Below are 25,786 nucleotides of genomic sequence, written 5' to 3'. Positions count from 1 at the left end.
TAGCTACATCCTCCTCCTCAGCCCTTCACCCAGGCCTCCCTTCACAAGTGAGAAGGGATTCTCTTTCAACCCTCCTCACTATAGAGCATTAACAGTGGTTGTTCAACAACCCATGAAAATCAGCCAGTTGTGTCTCAGCATTCTACCTGGGCCACCTGGTCAAAATGAATGATAATTTTGGGTCATGGCAAAGGCCATCCATCTAATGGTGATGCAGGGTTGAGGGTAGCCCATGAGGTGAGGCTTTCCTTGCCCTCCAACCTCCCAATCTTTTTATATAAGTGAAATATTGTGGAGCTCCTACCGTATAGGTAAGTATGTGTCCTAAGTGCTCATTATCCCTGCCCTCGAGGAGATTGCAGTCTTTATGGCTCTTAGAAAGAAAGAACCTTTGAGTAGGAAGGGACTCAAGAGATAACCTAGTTGAGTTCTTACCAGAAGCAAGAATTCCCTCTTTAAAATCCCAGAGAAGGAATTAGACCAGGGGAAGATAACTGGCAGCCCCAAGGCCACATTGTGGCCCTGTAGGTCCTCAAGTACAGCCCTTTGACTGAATCCAAACTTCACAGAATAAATCCCCTTAATAAAAGGATTTGTTTTGTAAAACTTGGACTCAGTCAAAAGGCTGCACCCCAGGACCTAGAAGGCCACATGTGGCCTCAAGGCTGCAGGTTCCCCACCCCTGGATTAGACAAATCCCGCTTGAAATCCTCCAGTGATTCCCTAATTTTTGAGGTCATCCATTCCAATTTTGGATAGCTCAAATTTTGAGGAAGTTCTCCCGATACTGAATTGAAATCTGCCTCCCTATAACTTCCCCCTGTTATTGCTTGTTCTGCCCTCAGGGACCAGGCAGAGTAAATTTAATCCTTTTTCTATAACATAGACCTTAGAATATTTGAAAATTGTAATCGTCCCATCTCCCCCACTCCTACCTCCACACACTTAATTTTCTCTTTCTCTGAACTAAACAGCCATAGCTCTTTCAACCGAATCTCAAATAATAACTTCTCACCAGCCTCATCTCCCTCCACTGGGTGCACTCTAACTTGTCTCTCACCAAAAATGCAGTGCCCAAAATAGGACATAATATTCTAGACGTGGCCCGGCTAGGGGAGGGGATGGCAGAACTATAGCATTTCCCTCATTCTAAATGTTTGTATTTCATGCAAACTAAGAGCATGATGGACAAGATTGACAAATATTTTCCCCAAATCACTAGAATCCCTTAAGGGATCTCCTGGAAGGGGAAAGGTTATCATGAAAAGACAGTCTGAGAGGGGGAGGCAGTTACAGAACCATAGGCTGTTATGGCTAGAAGGAACCACATAGATATTCTAATCCGCAGCAAGGAAACTCAGACCTTCAGAGAAGCCGCAGAGTGACTGTATTGTAGAGCCAGGGCTAGAACCCCTGTGCTAAGTCCCTTCCCTCACTAGTCCACATGTTCCCTCCTTTGCCTTGGTGCTGGAAGAAGTGATAGTCCGACTATAAGTAGGAACCTCACTTCTTTTTTAGGACCATCTTGGGAGGTATCTCTTTCTGACATTGCCTGCCACTCCCCCACCCCCGTACTGGCTGCCTTCCTGAGTCACTGCCCAGCCCTATGGCCAGGACACAGAACAGTTGTTCCGATTTGCTGTACTCTCGAGATAGTACTAGTCACAATTAGCTTTTCTGGAAGAAGATCAAATCCTGATAGGGTACACTCACCCACCAGTGGTCCTGCCTTCTGTAATTCAATATTAGCACAGCCTCCTGACTGGAGACTGGGATCCTCAGTTCTGTGGCCACAGGGAACCCTGGCCACATCTCTGGAAGCCCCAGTGAAGGCAGCCCATTGAGGAGCTGCTACGTGGCCTAAGTAGCAGTACTGTGGTTGGGAAACCAGGACCTTGCCATGGTCACTGGCGTGTAGGTTAAGAGAAGGCCTTTCCAGCTGCCTGATGGCAGTAGCCTGAATAGGATGAAGGCTTTTCAGCTTCTTCTCATTATTACATGTTCTCTTATTAGCTAGCTGTATGACTTTGGTAAGCTAGCCCCACTCCCGGCCTCAGTTTCCTTTTTTGTAAAATGAGCAGGGATTGACCTAGAGTATTTCTAATGTCTCTTCCAGATATCTACCATTCTGTGACTGTCTGGTTCCTTAAAAGAATATAGCTTTGAGGAAGTGAGACACAGGGCAGATAAGTTTCTTTCTTTTTGAGGCAATCAGGGTTAAATAACTTGCCTAGGGTCACACAGCAAGTAAATGTCTGAGGTTGGATTTGAACTCAGGTCCTCTTGACTCCAGGGCCAGTACTCTAACCACTATACCTCCTAGCTGCCCTGCAAATAAGTTTCCGTAGGAAATGAGAACTTCAATAAATATTTGTTAAGCATTTGCTATGTACTAAGAACTGTGCTAAACACTAAGTAAGATCAAATAAGATTTCATAAAAAGCTAAATAAAACATGGTCCTCGAAATAAAAAAAAATAAAAAAATATGGTCCTTGTTGCCAATTAATCTCAAAATCTTATAGAGGAATACAGTGAGATGGAAAGAAAACTGTATTTGGGGTTACTATACCTGTGTTCAAATGCCAGCTGTGCTCCTCACACTATCTGTGTGACCTTGGGTGAGTCATTTAACTTCTATGGATGTCAGTTACCTCAGCTGTCAATAAAGAGGTTGAATTAGATAGTTTCTAAGGTTCCCTCTGGTTTCAATTTCTGAAGATTTATTTTTTGACATTAAAAAGTGGACCTTTAAAACCATTCTAAAATTATCTATGATTAATCAATTGATCAGAGTGAAAAAAAATCAAAAGAAATGTTTTTGATAAATGAAAAATTTAGATTGTGCATATATTTATTTGTTGTGGCTAACTGCAAGAGATGAATAAATACATATTATACTAGGTAAAATGCTTAATGTTATAGACTTGAAACAAATACAAAAATTTAACAGTTGCCCTGCTCAAATGAAAAGTTAATGCAATTGACACCTTTTACTATTTACCTGGGATAGTTCATTACTTTTCCCCCAATTTTTTAACATTTTTATTTAAAATTTTGAGTTCCAAATTCTATCCCTCCTTCTCCCTTCCCTCCTCCCTCCCTGAGATGGTAAGCAATCAGATATAGGATATACACGTGCAATTATGTAAAACGTTTCCATATTAGTCATTTTGTACAAGAAGACTCTGATAAAAGAAAAAAAAATGAAATAAAAAAGTGAAAAATAGCATGCTTCAGTCTGTATTCAAACAATATCAATTCTTTCTCTGGAGTCAGATAGTCCACTTCTTCTTTAGTCTTTTGGAATTGTCTTGGATCATTGTATTGCTGAGAATAGCTAAGTCATTCACAGTTCTTCATCAAACAATATTGCTGTTATTGTGTATAATGATCTAGTTCTGTTCACTTCACTGTGCATCAGCTAATGTAAATCTTTCCAGGTTTATCTGAAATCATCCTGCTTATCATTTCTTATAGCACAGTAATATTCCATTATGATCATATACCACAGCTTAGTTAGCCATTCCCCAATGGATGGGCATCCCTTCGATTTCCAACTCTTAGCCACCACAAAAAGATCTGCTCTAATTATTTTTGTACAAATAGGTCCTTTTCCCCCTTTTTTTTATCTCTTTGGGATATAGACTTAGAAGTGGTATTGCTTGATCAAAGAGTATGTACAGTTTTATAACTCTTTGGGCATAGTTCCAAATTACTCTCCAGAATGGTTGGATCAGTTCACAACTCCACCAACAGTGCATTAGTGACCCAGTCTTCCCATATCTCCTCCAACATCCAGCATTTTCCTCTTCTGTCATGTTAGCCACTCTGATAGGTGTGAGGTGGTCTTTAAAGTTGTTTTGTAAATTTCTGAAGATTTAGAAGAATATAAATGCAAACAACTAAAACACAAAATGATTCTGGAGAGATATGTCAAGCACTATGCAAGGTTCCAGGGGTGAAGGATTATTACTTACTAGGACAACAAGGACAGGGCATTTGAGCTGACCATTAAAGAATGAGGAGAATTTCAAGGGGAGAATGAACATGGAGAGGGCATTTCAGGTATAAGGAGCAACATGAGTGAATGCATGTAAGTGGGATAGCATAGGATGTCTGCAGAGGACAGTGAATAGTCCAGTTTGGCTCAAACATAATACACATGGAGGGGAGTAGTGTAAAAGAAGGCTGGGCAGGGCCCTAGGTTAAGGAGTTTGATTGAATTTCTTTGGGCAATCTATATGGAGCCAAATAAGAAATTAAAAGGTAAAGGTGCCCTGATCGGGGAACCAGAGGAGAGAGGGAAGAAATTAGCCCTGGAAAGACAGTCTAGGGTGTTGGCATTCCTAGGGCAGATAGGGAGGAATGGAATACTAAAAGGGGTTGGAGTCAGACATAAATTTGTTCAAAATTTGGAGTTTGGCCCTGGGTTCTAGGGGAGGCCCTGTTAGCATCAGCTGTATAATTCCGCATCAGTTTTACCAGTTGGTACATTTTAACAGAGCAAGGTCACTTGTATCAGCCCTCCAGTCTTTGAAATAGATGACAAGAGAGAAAGGGCCAGGGTTGGCACCTGCCACCAGTTAGGGACAAAAGATCATACAAACAAGGCTAGTCCTGTAACTCATGGCTCCTTCTGCCCTTCTCAGTCCCAGCACTGGTAAGCTGATACGAAGTTTATCATTAGTATACTGCTGCTGCTGAGGCTGACCCAGAAAATGGCAGGAGGGAGAGAATAGCAAAGACCCCTGGGCCTCAGCTACCGTGGGCCGTACACAACACCTGCAGGTACACACCTGAGTGTCTTAGATGACCGCTGAGCATCAGAAGACGTTAAAAGGGAGCAAAGGCAACTCAGTCTGGTCACCAGAATGATCAAATGAGGTGGACATTCTGCCTCTAACTTAATTCAAACCATACCATCTTTGGCTAGAGACACAGTTAGTAATGGGTGGGAAGAACCAATCATCTCTTTTTTTAAAAGCTGCATGTAAAGATTTTTGAAAGGTTATTATCACCTGCTTGCCAGACTCCCCCCCCTCCCCCTCCCCCATAGTGTCCGGGAATAGAAAAGGCACTAAGGAATCACAGTCAAAGATCAGCGCAGCCAGGTTCCTCAGTGATTTGCATTTTCCTTGTTTGATTCTTCGCTCACATTGGCTTTCTTAGAGAGATTTCAGTTGGCTTTTTGTTCCCAGCTTTGTTCTTATGTTTTTGAACTGACTAATAAATCTATGAACTGGTTCTGCTTCCCTGAATTTACTTAGCTCTGAATGTGAGGAGATTATTAACTCGTCTCTCCATGTCAGTAATCTGCCATTATGAGAACTTACTGAAAATTAGATGAGATTTTTATTCCTTTCCAATTTCTCCTTTTGGCCACATTTGAAAACACTGTTTGCTGAGGAGTGTTTTGAATTCTCTTGGCATTTTGGAACCCAAATATCCTTCCTGGCTTTCTACTTTGAGACTTAAAGCCAGTCATAGGATTAGGGCTTGAAAGGACCTTGGAAATGAACCCTCTCATTTTATAGATGAAGAAACTAAAACCCAGACACATAAAGTAACTTGTTGGAGTTCGTACCACTAACAAGTGGCACAGGAAGGCCTAAAACCCAGGACTTCTGAGACTTTGGGCTGCAGTGTTGAGTGTTGAGTATGGAGAGTTGAGTGTTCCTTCATGATGCTCCTTCTGATCGTGTATTTCAAGATCAAAGTCAACTTGTTTCAGAAGTTGATTTATTTTTTCTTTATAAATTTAAGTTTCAACCTATGTAGGCAGAGGAATGATGGTTTCATTGATTTGGGACCTCCCAATGAGGAACTCCCTCTACCAATGCAGGTTAGCATCTTCTTTGTAATTTATAGTTGTGGAGAGTTTCTTAGAGAGAGTGCTGAGAGGTTTAAGGACAGCCAGTACAGTATATGCTAGAGCTGGAACCTGAACCTAACTATTCACAGCCAGCTTACTATCTCCTAGGCCATACTACCTCTTCTTCAACCTATTCACCTTAGCTTATTCTTCCAGCCGCAGTGAAAGCAAACAATCCTAAGGTAAAGAAAATACAGCTGTTGCCCAATGAGAAGGAGGACCTTGATTAAGATGGCTCAAGGCTTGACCTGCACAGTGAATTGGGGTAGGGGGAAATGAAAGATTCCAAAGCTAAGAAACTCAAGGCAATGGCCAATCTGTGTTTAGACCCAGTCTACAAAAGGATGTAGTATTAGGCAATTACAGGCACAGAGACTAGATTTGGACTTCACAGCCTGACTCTAAAGCCTTCCCTAGGAACCTGCTTGGCATCTTGAAATTTCATACCTGAACTAAAATGAGTTGAGCTAGTTTCGTTTTTGTTTTTTTATCTCCTGGGCCAAGCAAGGTGCCTGGAATATAGCAGGTACTTAATAAATGCTTTTTGAATAGTTATTTTAAAAAGCAACAACCTTATCCCACCTTCTCATGCTTAATCTTCTAAACATGGCCTTAGAGACCAGTTTGAAATTAGCTTATAGCCGGTAGTAATAGCATCATACTAAGTATCCGTATGAAGCTCTTCCAATCCCCATGAGCTATTTAGTAATATTTCTGAAGCCATCACTTCAGGTAGGCTGTGATCCAGTACTCTGGGGAAAAATTACTGTTGGCATATATTTATATGTAACATTCGGGAAGAATTTTTATCACCTTCCAAGTATCTACTGAACCCTTACCAGATATCTAGCACTGCATCGGATGTTAGAAGATATACAAGAAATCTTTGTCATAAGATGCTTATCATCTCACAGTTAGCCCCCTAATAGCTTATGTTTATATATTGCTTTAAGGATTACAAAATGCTTTGCATACATTACCTCCTCTGAGCCACACAACAGCCCTGGGTGGGGGCAATGTGGGTAGACAGTGCCAGGATTATTATTTAAATTTTATAGATCAGGTAACCAAGGCTCTCACAGGTAAAGTGATTTGCCCAAGGTAACGTATCTACTAAGTGTCAGCGCCAGGATTAAAGCACAGGTCTTCTGACCCCAAGTCCACAGCTCTTTCCTTCTCCCTCCCTTCATCTCTCGCCCCACCCCAACCTATGATTCTATCTATGTGGGGAACTCCCTGGTGAGAAAACTCCCTCCAGTACTGGAGGTCACATTTGTAACTCATGATTTTAAGAGTTGCCTGGGGGCATTGAAAGGTTAAGGAACTTACCTGTGGTCCCATTTTTAGTATAAGTTAGAGGCAGGACAGGAACGCAGGTCTTTCTGACCCCAAGGCCAGTCTTTTATCCACTACGACATGCTGTGTGAACTTGAACAGAGGAGTACATAAATAGCTACCTGGAAAGCACCTGCTCCGGTTTTGTTGCTTTTTTTTTCTTTTTTGCAAGTGAGGATTTTAATAACCATTCCTGCAGCTTTAATGTCAAAATGGTAATTTAGAGAGGTTATGCATTTTTAAAATGTTTTGGAATTTTAAAAGATTGCTCTTTAAGAAATACTGATTCAGTGAGATAAAAATGAAGACGAGGCTATCTACAATGCCGGGAAGAACAGGCCTGCACATATGGCTGTGGGCGGTACATTCTTAACAACAGAACCCAATAGCCCTGACAGTACATTTTGGGAAACCATACCATTTGAGCTGGTCTGTTCTGTTCTGGGGGTGGGGAGAGGGATACAGCTGGTCCCATTTTCAGATCGGGATGATGTTTTTTTCTCGTGTAAACAAAGAGAACACTAAAACAGAAGGAATTACCCTGATTCCTATTTGAAAGCAAAGGCTATCTGTCTGTGGACATTTGGCAATTCTACTCCAACAATGAATTTAAGTCTTAAATAAACAAAGTTAAATGTCCAGTCTAGAGATGGTCCTGGTTTTGTATCCTTCAATCAATAAGCATTTATTAAACATTTACTTTGCGTCAAATACTATGCTAGGCACCAGAGACACAAACACAATAGTGATTTAACCCTACCTACAAGGAACTTACATTCTGATGTACAGTACATTCTTTTGCCAGAGAAGCCCACATCACAAATGGTTCTGTTTTAGGACCCATGTAATAGTAGTAGTCACAGGCAAAGTGTATTGTTGCTTTGTGAACAGCCTAAGTTGACATGGGTGCTTTCTAAATTCTGGTGTATAAACTGATTGATAACTAGTTAATTATAATATTAGATAATTTTCAATTAGTTTAGGACAAGAACTCAAGGTACATTGTAGACTTTTCTGGAGCTTGATAGGATTTTACAGGTCACTTAGCCCACTTCTCTTTTTTTTGTGGGTGAGGTAACTTAGGCCCAGAGAGAGTCAGGGATTTGCTCAAGGTAATGTAGAACTAGGTCAGGGTTTTTGGTCTGGTTTGGTTGTTCCCATGAGAACATGCTATATAATTTATAGCTAGCCATCTCTATCTTGGAGGCCAAGAGCAACCTGGGGCAGAGAAGAGCCTTCTTGTTTGGCCTAGCAATTCTAAAGCAGAGATAACAAGGGAGACTGAATCATTATTGGCCTAGATGAGCATCTCTCTCTCCAGATACATAGTTTCCTGGCTCAAGATATGGAGCAGGCTTAGAAAATGGTTTGTTATATACATTTAATCTACACTGGCTGCCCAGGAATATAATCGCTTTATCTACAAGCGCTAAAAGAAGGTGTGGGGAGAAGATTATTTTACATAGCAACGGATCTATAGAGTACAGGGCACAAAGCTAGGGAGGAGGCAGTATGTGGTACAGTAGAATGAGAGCCAAACCTTAGAATCCTTAGAATCCTGAGTTCAAATTCCAGCTCCTCCACTTACTACTTATGTGACCTTGAACATTTAAATCATTTAGCCCTCTTTGTCTCAGTTTCCTCATTTCTAAAATTACAGGACTGAACTAAATGATATCTAAGATCCCTTATAGCTCTATATTTAGGATCCTATGAAAAGAAATAATTGTAATATCAACATAAGTCAGATTTACTATGGAGGCCATGTGATATTAATTGCACCACCCAGCTCTGCTACTGGTTCAGTGTGTGACTCTGAGTAAGGTATTTTACTTCTCTGAACCTCTTCTTCTGCAAAATGAAAGGGATAGATTAGATAATCTAGATAATTCCTTCCAGAACCTTCTAGGACTCAGTGATTTACCTCTCCTGGATTCCTCTCAGGTTCAGAAGGGCAGTGAATTTGTATGTATTGAGCACCTACTGTATACCCAACCCTGAGAACTATAGTAGTGTCCCTGAAAGATTGGGCAAAATTATGAGATTAAACTACAATTCCAGAAGACCAATAGTAAAGCATGCTACCTACCCTCTGACAAAGAGGTGGTGGACTCAAGATGCAGAATGGGAAATTTTTCAGACCTGGCCAGCATGAAATTTGTTTTGTTTGACTGAATATTTGTTACAGAGGTTTTTATTTTCATTTTTCTTTTTCCAAGTCAGGGAAGGAGGAGTATGAGGGAGAGAGAGTGGGTGGGGATAGGGAGAAAGAAAGAAAGAAAGAAAGAAAGAAAGAAAGAAAGAAAGAAAGAAAGAAAGAAAGAAAGAAAGAAAGAAAGAAAGAAAGAAGGAAAGGAAGGAAGGAAGAAGAAAAGGAAGAAAAAAGGAGGAAGGAAAGAAAGAAAGAAAGAAAGAAAGAAAGAAAGAAAGAAAGAAAGAAAGAAAGAAAGAAAGAAAGGAAGGAAGGAAGGAAGAAGGAAAGAAAGAAAGAAAGAAAGAAAGAAAGAAAGAAAGAAAGAAAAAAGAAAGGAAGAAAGAAAGAAAGAAACACAAACAAACAAAGAAGGAAGGAAGGGAGGGAGGGAGGAAGGAAGGAAAGAAAGAAAAAGAAAGAAAGAAAGAAAGAATGAAGGAAAGAAACAAAGAAACAAAGAAGGAAACAAGGAAGGAAGGGAGGGAGGGAGGGAGGGAGGAAGGAAGGAAGGAAGGAAGGAAGGAAGGAAGGAAGGAAGGAAGGAAGAAAACAGAAGGAAGGACTGAATAACAAAAAACACAACTTTGAAAGCTACATGTTGAGAGTCAACATGATGGAGAAAAGGCAGCGACTTGCCTGAGCTCTCTCCAAAGCCCCTCTGAGCACTTTTAAATAACGCTGTAAAACAATTCCTGAAGTGACAGAACCCACAAAAGGACAGGGTGAAACAATTTTCCAGCCAAAGACAGCTTAGAAGGTTGGCAGGAAAGGTCTGTTGCAGCTGGGTGAGAGCGGAGTCAAACAAAACAAAACAAATTTCATGCTGGCCAGGTCTGGAAAATTTCCCATTCTGCATCTTGAGTCCACCACCTCTTTGTCAGAAGGTAGGTAGCATGTTTTACTATTGGTCTTCTGGAACTATAGTTTAATCTCATAGTTTTGCCCAACCTTTCAGAGATACTACTGATAGTTCTCAGGGTTGGGTATACAGTAGGTGCTCAACACATACAAATTGACTGACTGCCCTTCTGAACCTGAGAGGAATCCAGGAGAGGTAAATCACTGAGTCCTAGAAGGTTCTGGAAGGAATAGTACAGTGCAGGCCACACCAGCACAGACCAGATTCCAGTCAACCAGGAGCAGGCCTTGGGAGGCACTGAATCAGCAGCAGCAGTGGCTGCTATGGAGCTCTCAGCCCACAGATGGCAAGGGGGGTCAAACAACTGGTCCAAAGGAGATTACTGGGGTCTCTTTGCAAGCACTGAGGTACAGACTCTGTTGCTTTGCCCATACTCAGATCCAGGAGATCTTCCTGAGTGGCAGTACCAGGGCAAGAAGGCGCACCAGCATACCAGAGCTTGCAGCTGCAGCAGAGTAGGGACCCTTATCACAGTTCCAGGGAAGAAAGAAATGTTTGTTGTCCCTCACAAACCAGAGTACAGGCCTGGAGAGTAGGTAGTTAACATCTCTCCTTGGATCATACCACTTTGGAAAGACCAAAAACTTACAGGTCCCTAGAAGTATCTCTGATAACAGCTGCATAAAACCCCTGAAGCTTGGAATAGTGTGCCTTCCACCCTAGAAGCAGAGCCCTACTTTAACAAAGAGTTAAAAGCCAAGAAATAGACTGGAAAAGTGAGCAAACAACAGGAAAAAAAAGATTCTGACCATAGAAAATTGCTATGGTGACAAGGAAGATCAAAACAGATACTCAGAAGAAGCTAACAAAGTCAAAGCTCCAACATCCATAGCCTTCAAGAAAAATATGAATTGGTCTCAAACCATGGAAGAGCTCAAAAAGGATTTTGAAAATCAATTAAGAGAGGTAGAGGCAAAATTGGAAAGAGGAATGAGAGTGATCCAAGAAAATCATGAAAAGAGAGTCAACAGCTTGGTAAAGGAAACACAAAAAAAAATGCTGAAGAAACTAACACCTTATAAAACAGACTAGACCAAATGGTAAAAGAGGTCTAAAAAGTCAATGAAGAGAAGAATGCCTTAAAAAGCAAAATTGGCCAAAAGGAAAAAAGAGGCACAAAAATTCACTGAAGAAAACAATTCCTTAAAAATTAGAATGGAGGAAATGGAAGCTAATGATTTTGTGAGAAATCAAGAAACAATAAAACAAAACCAAAAGAATGAAAATATAGAAGACAATGTGAAATATCTCACTGGAAAAACAACTGACCTGGAAAATAGATCCAGGAGAGATAATTTTAAAATTATTGGATTACCTGAAAGCCATGGTCAAAAAAAGAGCCTAGACATTGTCTTTCAAGAAATTATCAAGGAAAATTGACCTGATATTCCAGAACCAGAGGGTAAAATAGAAATTGAAAGAATCCACCTATCATTTCCTGAAAGAGATCCCAAAATGTAGCTAAATTCCAGAGCTCCCACGTCAAGGAGAGAATATTGCAAACAGCCAGAAAGAAACAATTCAAGTATTGTGGAGCCATAGCCACACAAGATTTAGCAATTCTACACAAAGAATCGGAGAGCTTGGAATATGATATTCCAGAGGGCAAAAGAGTAGGATTACAACCAAGAATCACCTACCCAACAAAACTTCAAGGGGAAAGATGGATTTTCATTGAAATAGAGGACTTCCAAGCATTCTTAATCAAAAGACCAGAGCTGAATAGAAATTTTGACTTTCAAATACAAGACTCAAGAGAAGCATAAGAAGTTAAACAGAAAAGGGAAATCATAAGGGACTTAATAAAGTTAAACTCTTTACATTCCTACATGGGAAAATTATACTTGTAACTCATAAGAACTTTCTCATTATTAGGGCAGTTAGGAATATATATAGACAGAGGGCGCAAGTGTTGGTTGAACAGAACATGAAGGGATGATATCTAAAAAAATAAAACTAAGGGGTAAGAAAGAGAATGCAGTGGAAGAAAGGGAAAAGGAAGGGTAGAATAGGGTAAACTATGTCACAAAAAAGAGGCAAGAAAAAGCTTTTATAGTGTAGGGGAAGGTGGAGGAGGTGAGGGAAGAGTGAGTGAACCTTACTATTATCAGAATTGGCTCAAAGATGGAATAACATACACACTCAATTGGGTATAGAAATCTATCTTACCCTACAACAAAGTAGGAGGGGAAGGGGGTAAGAGAAGGAGAGGTGATAGAAGGAAGGGCAGATTGGGGGATGTGGCAGTCAGGAAAAAAAAAACAGTTTTGAGGAGGAACCAAGTAAAAGGAGAGAGAGAATAGAATAAACAAGGTGAGGAGAATAGGATGGAGGGAAACACATTTAGCAATCATAACTGCAAAAAAAAATTGAAGCACATTTCTCTGATAAAGGCCTCATTTCTTAAATATATAGAGAACTGAATCAAATATATTTCCCCAATTGATAAACGATCAAGAAATATGAAATGTTTTCAGATGAAGCAATCAAAGCTATCTATAGCCATATAAAAACGTGCTCTAAATCACTCTTGATTGGAAGAATGCAACTTGAAACAATTATGAGATACTACCTCATACCTGTTAGATTGGCTAATAGGACAGAAAAGGAGAATGATAAATATTGGAAAGGATGTGGGAAAAATGAGACGTTAATGTATTGTTAGTGAAGTTGTGAACTGATTCAACCATTCTTTAGAGCAATTTGGAACTATGCCCAAAGTGCTATAAAACCACGTATATCCTTTGACCTAGCAGTGCCACTACTAGATCTGTATCCAAAAAGAGATAAAAAACAAATGGCAAAAGGACCTATATGTATGAAAATATTATAGCAGCTCTTTTCTGGTGGCAGGGAGTTGGAAATGGATGCTCATCAATTGGGGAATAGCTGACCAAATTGTGCTGTGTGGTTGTGATGGAATACTATTGTGCTATAAGAAATGATAAGCAGGATGCTCTCAGAAAAACCTAGAAAGACTTAAATTAGCTGATGAAAAGTGAAATGTACTGTGTACAAAGTAACAGCAATATTGTAAGATGATCAGCTGTGAATGACTTAGCTATTCTCAGCAATACAATGATCTACGGCAACTCTGAAGGACTTATGATGATAAATGCTATCCATCCCCAGACAAAGAACTGATGGTATCTGAATACAAACTGAAATATACATTTTTAAACTTTATTTTTCTTGAGGTGGTTTTTTTGATCTATGTTTTCTTTCACAACGTGACTAATATGGAAATATGTTTTGCACAACTACACATGTATAACCTATATCAAATTGCTTTCCTTCTCAATGAGGGGGGTGGGAAGGGAGAGAATTTGAAACTCAGAGTTCTGAAAATGAATGTTAAAATTGTTTTTACATGTAATTGGGGAAAAATAAAATAGTAAATAAATTTTAACAGAAAAAAAGAAAGTTACATTTCAATTTCTTACATATTTTAATGGAAAAGCGAGTGGTACATAATAGACATTCACATTTTCATGTTCACGCCCTTTTCTGAACTATGTTTTTGGAAATGCACATTTTTATTTGGTGTTTGTTAAGTTCAGGGAAAAATTTAAAAAATTATGAAATTAGCGAACTTTAGCTTTAGCAGCCATTATTTTCTACCCCTCAGTAGTGCCCTTTCCCCGTTTCCCCCTATCTCAAGCAACTAGGAGCCCTAGTATTCTCTCCCCTCCTCCCAATAAAAACCTATCAAAACTCTTTCCCTGAAAATGAGTTTTTTAGTATCACCTCTCCCTACAGTATTTGACTTTAATTGAAAAAAAAAGGGAATGACTCCCTCAGTGTGAGATTTATGGAATTATAGAACTCTATTTTTGTGGGTACTGTTCATTTGGAATGTAATCAAATTGTGCTTGGTATTTATTATTTAATTCTTCATATGTATATAGCTCGTCTGGTGCTTCTTTCTATGCCCTACGGAATCTAACCTCCAGCAAGCACTTAAGAGGCTAATCTATATTACTTGTTGATTTAAATTCTATGAGTTGAAATCTCACAATATGTAAATTCCTCTCTACTAGAGAGTTAGACACCTTTAGAAGCTACATTAACTGTCTTAGGTTGCTAGGATACTGTTTAATGTACTGGTTAGATACCTTTGGAAGCTATGTTAACTGCTTTGGGTTGCTAGGATACTACTTAATGTACTGAAATGATTATTTATTAATGGTAATTTCATGAGCTGAAACCATTAGTGCAGCTGCCACAAGTGCCTAACTTATTCTTAAATGCAGATCACTTTTTAAAAATGTATTTAATAAAAAAATATGGAAGTATTCAGAAGTATTTACCCACATCAGAAATGGCATGAAGCTGCTTACCATCTTAAATACAGCACAGGATAAGGCATTTAAAGATAAACTAGTGTAGAAAGGAAGCAGAAGGGATAGATGTTTTCAGGCACCTTAGTTTAGCAGAATGTTAATAATACCAGAACAATGAATTTGGCAACTAAGGCAAAAGGAAAAGCATTGAATTATATCATTTTTGCTTTCTGACAACAGAAAGAGTGGAAATTCATCTTCAGAGGCAAACTTTTTTTGGAGGAATGGATCTTAGAACAAGGGATACTGAGTAGCTAGCATAATGAATGATATCCTCAGTTCCACAAAAGCTGCAGAAATGCTGTTCAGCAGCAAGAGACTCCTATCGACCCAACCACCTAGAAGAGCAGGAGGCAGAACATTAAATGACAACTTAGTGAAGATATTTCTAATGCAGTTTGAGTATTTGACTTTCTAATGGCCTTGACAGAGATGGAGCTTGGAAAATCCAGATGAGTAGATAAGATAACATATCCATTAGACTCTTTTTCAAATATCGAAGTGTCTCAAGTGAGCTCAGGATAGGTTAGATCTTCTTCCATTCACAATTTTTACTGGAAGAGCAAAAAATGTTCAATCTCAGGAGTACCAAAAGGCCACAATAGAGACTCATGTCCCCCATTAGTTGGGCATGATGCCCATAACAACTTTGTCCTTGATGATTCTCTATCCTGAATCTCAGAAACTTAAAATATCTTTTATAGTTTTTAGTATTTTTGCAAGACTATGAATCTGTACCAGTCCAGCGGATTCTCACATTGCCCCCTTCAAGCTTAGACTGACTTTTTATCTTGACATTTCCCATAGTGTGAGGGTTTGGACCTATACAAAGAAGGCTCACAACCATCCTACTCTAACTAGCCTTCATGTCACCAGTTATGGTTTATGTGGGAGTTCTTGGCAAGCCCTGACTGGAGAGAACCCAATAAATTACAGCCGACATATTCTTGATATCTGTACCATTCCTCCGGCCCCACTCAATGGCAGGAGCAATCATAGACTAAGACTGGGAGAATATTTTCTGCAACAGGAAATTCTCATGTAAGGTAGGGGATCAGAAATAAGCATCATAGAAAAAACTAAGGGCCAAAGGCAAAAAGTTTCTGGAGCAATAAAAGGGTCCAAACCAAAGTGAACAAAAATCCAAGGAGGCTTAGGAAAAGAAGGTCCAGGGTCAGACTGTAGGGTTTTAATGCCAAGTAACAACCATCTAGTCAATGCCTACTAAAGTCACGACAATTTGTTGGAGCTGAGAGTTTTTAGAATGGATAGGTGATTTAGCATTACTTTGACAAGGGCAGTCAATCTCTAACTTACAAATGACTTGTGCTCCCAGTCTGTCTATAACAGGGGTGGAGAACCTGCAGCCTCGAGGCTGCATGTGGCCCTCTGGGTCTTCAAGTGCAGCACTTTGACTGAATCCAAACTTCACAGAACAAATCCCCTTAATAAAAGGATTTGTTTTGTAAAACTGGGACTCAGTCAAAAGGCCACACCCACCTAGAAGGCCACATGTGCCATAGGTTCCCCACCCCTGGTCTATAAATCAGTTATTTGGAGCTCAGGGCATATTTTTTTCTCTTAGAGACAATGTTGTAAACAGTGGATAGGTTCCCAAACTGGCCCACAAAATCCTACTGAAAAAAAAAAGTCAGAGAAGACAATAGCGTTGCAACTCAAATGAAACAGTAAGACTGAGTAAGCAATGATTTTGTTTATTTATTTGTTTGTTGATATTTGACAGAAAAGGAGGTTTATTTGGAAGAGGACTAAGAAGGAAGATTTTTAATGGAGCATCTGAAGGGAGCATCGGGGCATTTTCAAGGGCTTTGGAAAGCATTAGTTCTTGGTCTTCAGAATTTATTGCTTTCTTTGCCTTGATACAGATGTCTCAAGAGCATTCTATACTTTACCAGCCATGATGAGGGCTTTTGAAGGAGTGGGGTCACAAGTGGAAAGAAAAAGAAGCAGATATTTTTCCTTAGGATAAGAGGAGGAAATGGGTTCAAGACGTGTAAGAAGAAATTGCTTAGTAAAATTCACTGAATCCTGAGTCTTTAAAAGAAGAAGAGGGATTATCATATGTAGTCTATTCAGAAGCCTTGAGGAAGAAGAAAGGAGGCGGTGTCCTCCTGACAGAGAGGTGATGGACCAACATGCAGAATGAGACACGTTTGGTTGTGCCAATAGGAGACTTTGCTTTGATTATATTAATTTTATTACCAGGTTGTTGTTTTCTCCAGCAGGGGTGGAGAGAGGTGGGGAGGAGAAATTTATGATTAACAGTTTAAAATATAAAATTTAAATTAAAAAAATTTTAAAAGAATAAAAGTGGTATGAAAGAGATCTTAGGTTAGATAGTTTCCCATACTGGTCAATAGGTAGTGCCATTAATTTCCAGAGTTTAGTTTCTACATATGGAGACAAGGTAGTCTACATAGGGTTACTCAAAAGGTAGGTTTTCTAATTTGGGGAAGAGCTATACTAGAAAATATTCAAAAATCTCAGAATGAGACCATGGAATTTGTTCCAGGGATACATTATTATATTCATATCTGTATTGTATTTGAGAATTTTTGTATCATATTTGGTGAATAGAGGGCTGGATCTGGAGTTAGGAAGATCTGAATTCAAATCCAGCTTCAGACATCTAGTAGCTGTGTGACCCTCTGCAAGTCACAACTGCTATCTGCCTCAGTTTCCTCATCTATAAAATGGGGGTAATAATAGAAACCATCTCCCAGTGATATTATAAAGATTATATGAGATATTTATAAAGTGATTTGCAAAATTTAAAGTGCTATTTAAAGTGCTAATGTTAGCTATCATTATTATTGTTTATTATTATTATTCTTTTTTCTATAGGATGATCACATCCAATAATCATTTTCTACCATCTTACCTAAGTGCTAGAAATGGTGAGTGTGTGGTGAAACAACGAGGGTAGGAACTGAAGATGCAATGATAGAGTGTGTCTTAGCAGGCAAAAAAATGTTGCAAGTCAATGTATGAATAATGGAAAGAATTGATATGATAATGATATGATAATGATCCTAACAGACCTTTCGCATTCATAGCATTTCATCCTTATAATGATATATCATTTGAATATCACACTTATTCAGACTGATTGGAAATTTTTCTTTCTTTTTCCCCCAGGAGTCTTGCAAACAACAATCTCCAAACACTCCCCAAAGATATTTTCAAAGGCCTGGACTCTTTAACAAATGTGTAAGACATCAGCAATTATTAATTTCCAAACAATAATGAGAAAATTAGGTTTAGACATTTTATGGTTTTAGATTTAAATTTACAAATTTAGATATCTAAACCATATTTTTAGATATGGTTTAGATAATTATATTTATGTTGTAGTACAGTGTTTGGTCTATATGAATGTTCTACATTATTATTGTTCCTCATTGCCATTAGCAACTCTGAATACGCGACATAAAAACATACTTCTAATCTAGTGAACCTACAGAGAGTGAGGAAAACTGCCTTAAAATATAAAGAAATTTTTTCCCTTCATGAGAGACCCAAGAAGGTGGACAGAGAAAAACTTAAGGCATTCTGGGAAACTGATATCTTAATGATGAAAAGCTAAAGCCATCCATTATTTGACATAAAAATAGTTAGAGGGGAGTGCAGAGAAAGTAACTTTCTGATTGGAAGAAAATCTTTAGGCTTTATCCTCAGGAATTTGACTTAAGCTCCAGAAAGGGAATTATATCCTGGACCCTTTCCCAATGAAAAGTCTTTTAAAACAAAACTACAGAATGATAAGTTTTTGCACTAAGAGGATAGAACTTTAAAAAAAAAATAACATAACAAGGGGGTATAGCTTCTGTACGCCTGGAATTCAGTGAAAATATAATGCTCCACTTCATTATGTTTGATTTCTGCAATATAAACAAAATAAAATATTAAAACAAGCATAACAATGAGATCATAGTAATCCATTTGCAAATCTTATGGCACTATGATCTTCTGAGATTACTCAGGACCTCTAGAATATAAACCCAATTTTTTTTCGCTAAGTATAGTGGTAAGGCATTTCTTTTTAGGCTTTTTGCACCAGCAAGCCAGTGATGAGGCCCACATTAACCTTTTTCTACTACTCCTACCCTTAGGTCTGATTCAGTCCTAAAACATCTATGATTTTGGTCCAAGCATACAGGTTATAATAATTTACCCTGGTCCATATTGATCCCCTGAACTACAGAATTCTTAGAAGACTGAGTTGATTTTGGAGATGGCTTAATAGTTGGAAATTGTTCCAATTGGCTGGACCTAGGGGTCCAGATGAGTCTGAACATCCTATCTAACCCTGGAACAGACCCAAGAGAAAGTTTGAAATCAAGCTGGCCTCCTACGGTTGTCTCAGTAATGAGTTAGGTCTCATAGGGTCCCTATAATTTAGGCTTATATCTCTAGGACTAGCCCAAGGCTTGTATTAGTCTGGGAAGGGGGGGAGGGGAAGGTACTATGAATATTTGCCTTATTGGAGCACTGCAAAAAAAGGTAGCAGAGTACCTTGTTTGGCTCCTAAGTACTAAGGCATCCAAAAAACTGACCCAGTCTTCTAGGAATCCTGGGTCGGAACTGACCAAGGCTAGCCTGTTTATGATCAATACTCTAGACCAGTATATCTGGGTTTTGTGTTATCAGCTAAGAAATAATTTTTACAGAAGAGTTGTTTTGGGTCGAGCTCATCTGAACTTCTTCCTGCTACTCTAACATCTTGACTCTGTCAGAAACAATGTTTAAATGATTGTACCGTAATAAAAAAGACAATTGTGAGTGGCATTCTAAATTCTATGGAAAGGCACTATTTTTGACAGCACCTCGGAATTCCAAATGATTTGGAAATTGTCCAATTATATGGAGCAAAAAGTAAAGAAATGTGGTCCAAAGTCAAGGATCATATTTTAACCTGCAAACTGAACCTGATCTAGCCATAGTAATCAGCAACAGGAGTCATCAGAACATATGTTCTGCATATTCAGAGAGTCTGGAAGTCCAGTCCTCTACCCCACCTTGACCTGACCTTGCTGTCCGCTTCATCTCTAGTCCTAGGATCATGGGAATCGTAGATTTAGAGCTTAGAAATCACTGAATTCTAATCCCAGCATTTTAAAGATGAGGAAACTTAGGTTAGAGCAATTAAAAAAACTTGCCCAGGATCATATAGCTAGCAATTGTCATACAGTAAGATTCAAAATCAGGTCTTCCTAACCCCAAGTCAGTATTGTTTCCACTATACTTCACTGTTTATCTTGTTTCCCACTTTCACGTATAAATCTATACCCCCATCCATTTTAGCCCCAGCCCCACAGTCCCATCTTGACCTCAGCCCCTTTCTCCTTCCCTCAAACAGTTATTTAACATGCAGGACATTGATAGGGAGGCTTTAAAGACCCACTAGCTCATCATTGTGGATATTCAATTCACCAACATAACTTATAACCTCTTCGTGTCTTCATGAATGATTGTTTAAAAAAAAAAAAAACCATCCTCTGGTCATCTGAGGAACCTTTCCAAACATAGCTTGGGTGGTCCTCAGAAGACAGACTATAGCATAGTCTGTTGCTGAATCTGGACTAAATATCTTGAAAGTTTAGTGGGAACTTCTAGAGCTTGCAGTCTAATGGCACAGCCTTTAAGTACCCGTGATAAGACATGGGAGCAGGGAACAGGGCGAGAGTTCTTAACCTGGGTCCATGAAGTTATTTTTCTTACTACTTTAAAAATTGTATTTCAACATAGTTGGTTTCCTTTGTAATCCTATGTGTTTTATTTTATTCATTTAAAAACACTCTTTTGAGGAGTCCATAAGCTTCACCAGACTGCCAAAGGGGTCCATGACAGGAAAAAAAAGGTTAGTGGACTAGGACTGTGGGGGTAAAAAAAAATGAATAAGACACATTTCTTACCCTCCAGCAGCCTACAGCTGAGCAAGAGAAACAAGATATAAACACAAATAATGAGAATGTGAGGCAGTGCCCTATGAAAGCTACTGATAGCATGTTATGGTGCTTAGAGGAGGCAGAGATCACTCTTAACCAGGCTGATCGGATGAGGCCCCACATAAAAAGGTAGAATTTGAGCTTAGCTGTGAAGGATAGATAGGATTTTGATAGCTGAAAAGGATCTCTAAGTCAAAAAGTGGTCCAGATATACCATATATATGTATATGTGTATGTAAGCATATGTATATGTATATATAAACATATATACACATACACACACACATATATACATACATATATTTATATTTATGGTTCTGTTATATAGTTGAAAAGAACCTGAGTTATACTATAACTGCAGTTGTGTGGAAGGAAATTCCCGTTCGAAACCAAGGACATGGCCTTGTGGCATGATTAAATGTATGTACCTATAAGACCAAAGAGAACAAAGAAAAAAGAATAACAATTCACTTAATGATGTGTTACAATATTCATTACATTTTCTAACAACGTAATGGCGGGGTACTTTAGAGAATCAAGGAAGAAGGCTGTGTTCCCCAAAACCATAGCTCAGGGGGTTATATCCTTGCATCCTTCTGAGCCCAGAAGGGGAGAATCAAGCCCAAAGAGACTGTGAAACCCAGGTTAATTTTGATTATTTATTTCTGAACCTATGATTTCCTCAGCCTAAGGGATTTCAGGTAAGGAAATTCCCACTATTAATGTAGATTCATAACTGGACTGTAACTTACAGTCTTGGAGAGTTTCTTAGAGGCAGTGAGAGGCTAAATGATGTGCCTAGAGTCAGAATGTATCAGAGGTAGGGCCTGAATCCAGGCATTCCTGAATCCAAGGCCAGATCTCTATTCACTGTCTTCCAGTCCAAGTGAAAGTTCTAAAACCAGGATAGAGATGCCCTGTACAAATCCCCCATGGAAGTATAATTAATCCCCATAGAAGTAGTGTCCTGGTACAGCAACAGCAGCTGAAGTTTGTTTTTCAGGGACCTAAGAGGGAATTCATTTAATTGTGACTGCAAACTGAAATGGTTAGTGGAGTGGCTAGACACCACCAATGCAACAGTTGAAGAAATCTACTGTGAAAACCCACCAGAATATAAGAAGCGCAAAATCCGTAGCCTCTCCTCAAAGGATTTTGATTGCATTATTACAGGTAATGTATTCAAAATCATTACACATCATCAGATAAATACCAGGGCTGCATTTTTTTTACATATACAATAGTTGATTTTTCCCCCAATATGAAAGCTGAATAAGCAAATTAATTTTTTTTAAATCAAGAATAATAATAGTTGATGTTTCTACAGGATTTTATGCTTATAAGGTGTTTTACCATTAATTTGATTCTCACTATGATCTGGGAGTCAGGTAGTACAATTGCTGTCTTCCCTTTTTTATAGATAAAGAACCTAAAGCTCAAAGATTTAAATGACTGGCTTAAGGTCACACAGTTCATTAGTAGTAGAAATGGGACTCAAATTCTTTGCTCCTGAATTGAAGCCCAGTGTTCTCCATTTAATTTAAGGAAAAAATAAGATTACTACTTAAATGTATTCCTTTAAAATAAATGAATATATTCCCACTTGTGTTTCTTTGTTCTACAGAATTAATAACTTAAGGAAAATGTTTTTCCCAGGCCTTTACTTATAACCCTGTTTACATATTTTTGCAGAATTTGCAGCATCTCAACTCCTACCCTACCAATCTCTGTCCATAGACACTTTTACTTACATGAATGATGAGTATGTAGTTATTGCTCAGCCTTTTACTGGGAAATGCATTTTTCTTGAATGGGACCATGTAGAAAAAACCTTCAGGAATTATGATAACATTACAGGTATGTAAAGTATTCTCATATTTGGAATGGTATATTTAGATGCCTGAGCCCAATTCAATTCAATTTAGGTCAATGCATATTTTTAAAGCAACGTCTCTGTGCTAGGCACTATGGTAAGAGTTGGGGATGCAAAAGAAAAAAATCTAAATCAAGAAGCTTGCATTGGATTTTATTGTGAGTATGGAGGGGGAAATGGTTAAACCTCTAACAGTGTTGACTTGCAGATACTTAGCCATTTTTCTGGTGATTCTACTGAAATGTGCTTAAATACTCTTCCAAGGGTTCTATTTTCTTTTCTCTGCTTCCAAGACATATCCAGTCCTCTCTGGCACCAACCACCTATAGCAAGTAGCACAGACAAGAGCACACTGCTCCCCAAATTAGTTGGCTTGCTGCTCGTCCCCAAATCCCCATATAGCTTTGAGTGCCTATAGGACTCTCCTAGGGGATCAGGGTAGTTCTTTGTGGATAGTGCCAATAAGAGATCTTCTTTTAACTTGGACATTTCCCTCAGGGTCTTTCATTTTTTAAGGAAATTGGCTTCATGACCCTCTAACTTCTTCCCCTTAAGAATGTTCGAGTAAACTCTAGAAGGGTTCCAAGCAGTCCTGACTAGGTTTCTCCCCAAGCTGCAGATGTACGCAGCTGTAGAACAGTCCATGAGGAGGTAAGACACAGAATTCTTAGAATTCTATGTCCTGAGATTGAACCAGGCAGTTCAGTTTCAGGTAAATGAAAACTTCCTCCTCACAGAAAGGTTGGAAATTATCGCTGTAGCCCAGGAGACAAAGCTAAGCCTTGAGTGGATACTTGGCTATGATTCTGGGCATCCTAAATAGGCCCACCTATTTGGCAACTTGAACCTTTAGGGTGATTCTGGAGCCCATGGGTCACTCCTGGTTTTTTTTTTTGTTTTGTTTTGTTTTTTGGAGGAGGGGAAGCCAGGGCAATAAGTGACTTGCCAACTAGTAAGTGTGTCAAGTGTCTGAGGCCGGATTTGAACTCAGGTCCTCCTAACTCCAGGGCCAGTGCTCTACTCACTGTACCACCTAGCTGCCCCAGGTCACTGCTGTTTTAGACAGTTAAATTGAATGACAGGTTATGGAAATAACATGAGTTAAAATGAATGAATAAGTAAATTTAAAATAAATTAAAATTAAAAATCTATCAATCAATAAATGAACAAACAGATAGCAATGGGAAGATAGATACTCCTTAGAATATAGCCTTTAGCCATTCTCTCTCTTCAAAATGTGAAAGACTAAAGCTCCCACACTATCTATGTTTGTACAAACTGGATGTGATGGAAAAATTTGTTTGTTAACAAAAGGGCCCTTTGTATGGCAGGGCTGAGAGCTCTAGATCACACTGCTGTAGTGATATAGAGATGGACCATAGAAAATAAGACTAACAGAATCTCTCAGTCACATCTTTTTTGATCACAGCTGTAGAGGCAAAGCTCATCTATCACTTGGTTCCATAGACGGTACTAATCCTTTATTTATCTTTTCCCCAGGAACATCTACAGTAGTATGCAAGCCTATAGTCATTGAAACTCAGCTCTATGTTATTGTGGCCCAGCTATTTGGAGGGTCTCACATTTATAAGAGAGACAGTTTTGCAAACAAATTCATAAAAATTCAGGATATTGAAATTCTCAAGATCCGAAAACCAAATGACATTGAAACATTCAAGATTGAAAACAACTGGTACTTTGTGGTTGCTGACAGTTCAAAAGCTGGTTTCACTACTGTTTACAAATGGAATGGAAATGGATTTTACTCCCATCAATCATTACACCAGTGGTACAGAGATACTGATGTGGAATATCTGGAAATAGCCAGGACACCTCAAACCATCAGAACACCTCACTTAATTCTATCCAGTAGTTCCCAACGTCCTGTAATCTACCAATGGAACAAAAGCACAAAACTATTTACTAATCAAACCGACATCCCTAACATGGAAGATGTGTATGCAGTAAAGCACTTCACAGTCAAAGGTGATGTGTATATCTGCCTGACAAGATTCATTGGTGATTCCAAAGTAATGAAATGGGGAGGATCATCATTTGTGGATGTACAAAGGATGCCATCCCGAGGATCCATGGTGTTCCAACCTCTTCAGATAAATAATTACCAATACGCAATTCTTGGAAGTGATTATTCCTTTACTCAAGTGTATAACTGGGATGCAGAGAAAGCAAAATTTGTGAAATTTCAAGAGTTAAATATACAGGCACCAAGATCTTTCACTCACGTGTCTATTAATAAGCATAATTTTCTCTTTGCTTCCAGTTTTAAGGGACGTACACAGATCTACACACATGTCATAGTTGATTTAAGCGCATGACACATTCAATTCTGTGGCTGCAGTCAAAAACTCTCTCCAGTTAAGTGGACAGGATGAGCTAAGTGCATGATGACTCTTCTAATCATACTTCCAAATGAATGCCTTTCAAAAGTTGAAATTGCTAGAGCCAAGCATTACCAGTATCTTCATCTTTAACTGTCAGGTCTAGTGGTGTTGGAAGTTACCTTTTACATGACAGATTTAAATTGTTTAACTGGTCTTTGCCTTGACAATGTGTAAATATGTGTGCAATGGCATCTGTTATTATGAGAAGAAATATTAATATGTACTTTTCTGTTTATTTATTCATGTGTTCAGAAACAACTGCCAAATAAAATGTTTACATTTTCTCTTTCACATTCCAAATGTAATTATTTACAAGATTTATGGAGATTATAGTGTCTCTCACATAGCAGTTGCTCAAAAAAATGTGTTGAATGAATGAATGAAACATTCTATCAGTGGCATGTTGAAGAAATATTCAGAGCATAGGGCAGTATTTTTATCAAGTGTTTCTGGTATTAATATTGAATTACAAGATAAAAATAGCAACACAGGCTATCAATAACTTAAGAATAGCTCTAGGTTGTTGAGAGTTCAATGTCACAAGCTGCTGAAGAACAAAGCTTGTAATATATAGTAGAAAGCCTGATTCAGCTGATACCAAAAGTGCTTTCAGGCAGAAGGGCAGGTTGAGCTATCTCTAGTGGTAAAGAACCACAGAAAGTGACCTAGGTAATAAATAATAAATAAATAATAAGCTGTAAGGACATGGGGCAAGGAGGGTTTATTTCCCATCAAGAGAGATCATCAATGCTATAACAAAGTCTCAAAAAGTGGTATCAACAGGAATGTATAAAGCTTTTCAGGGAAACATCATCAATGCTAGAACAAAGGCACTGTCCTCGAACCTGGCTAATTTCTAAATGCACCGTCTGTATTCT

The 25,786-nt window shown here is 38.7% G+C and overlaps 1 protein-coding gene across 2 annotated transcripts in view; it reads left to right on the top strand.

Annotated features, from left to right (window-relative positions):
• The window catches only part of LGI1 (leucine rich glioma inactivated 1), a 57,409-nt gene extending 32,210 nt beyond the window's left edge, over window positions 1-25,199 (top strand). For both annotated transcript variants that reach the window (XM_036734162.1, XM_036734163.1), the window contains 4 exons: window positions 17,824-17,895; window positions 21,637-21,806; window positions 22,326-22,490; window positions 24,007-25,199. In XM_036734162.1, coding sequence (XP_036590057.1) covers window positions 17,824-17,895; window positions 21,637-21,806; window positions 22,326-22,490; window positions 24,007-24,842 — 1,243 coding nt within the window. In that variant the 3' untranslated portion in view covers window positions 24,843-25,199. The remainder of the gene's footprint in view (window positions 1-17,823; window positions 17,896-21,636; window positions 21,807-22,325; window positions 22,491-24,006) is intronic.
• Window positions 25,200-25,786: the final 587 nt, after the last annotated feature.

The sequence above is a fragment of the Trichosurus vulpecula genome, chromosome 8, assembly GCF_011100635.1.
Source record: "Trichosurus vulpecula isolate mTriVul1 chromosome 8, mTriVul1.pri, whole genome shotgun sequence".
NCBI lineage: Eukaryota > Metazoa > Chordata > Mammalia > Diprotodontia > Phalangeridae > Trichosurus > Trichosurus vulpecula.
The sequence above is the reverse complement of the archived record's forward strand: the minus strand, read 5'-3'. Positions and strand labels throughout refer to the sequence as shown.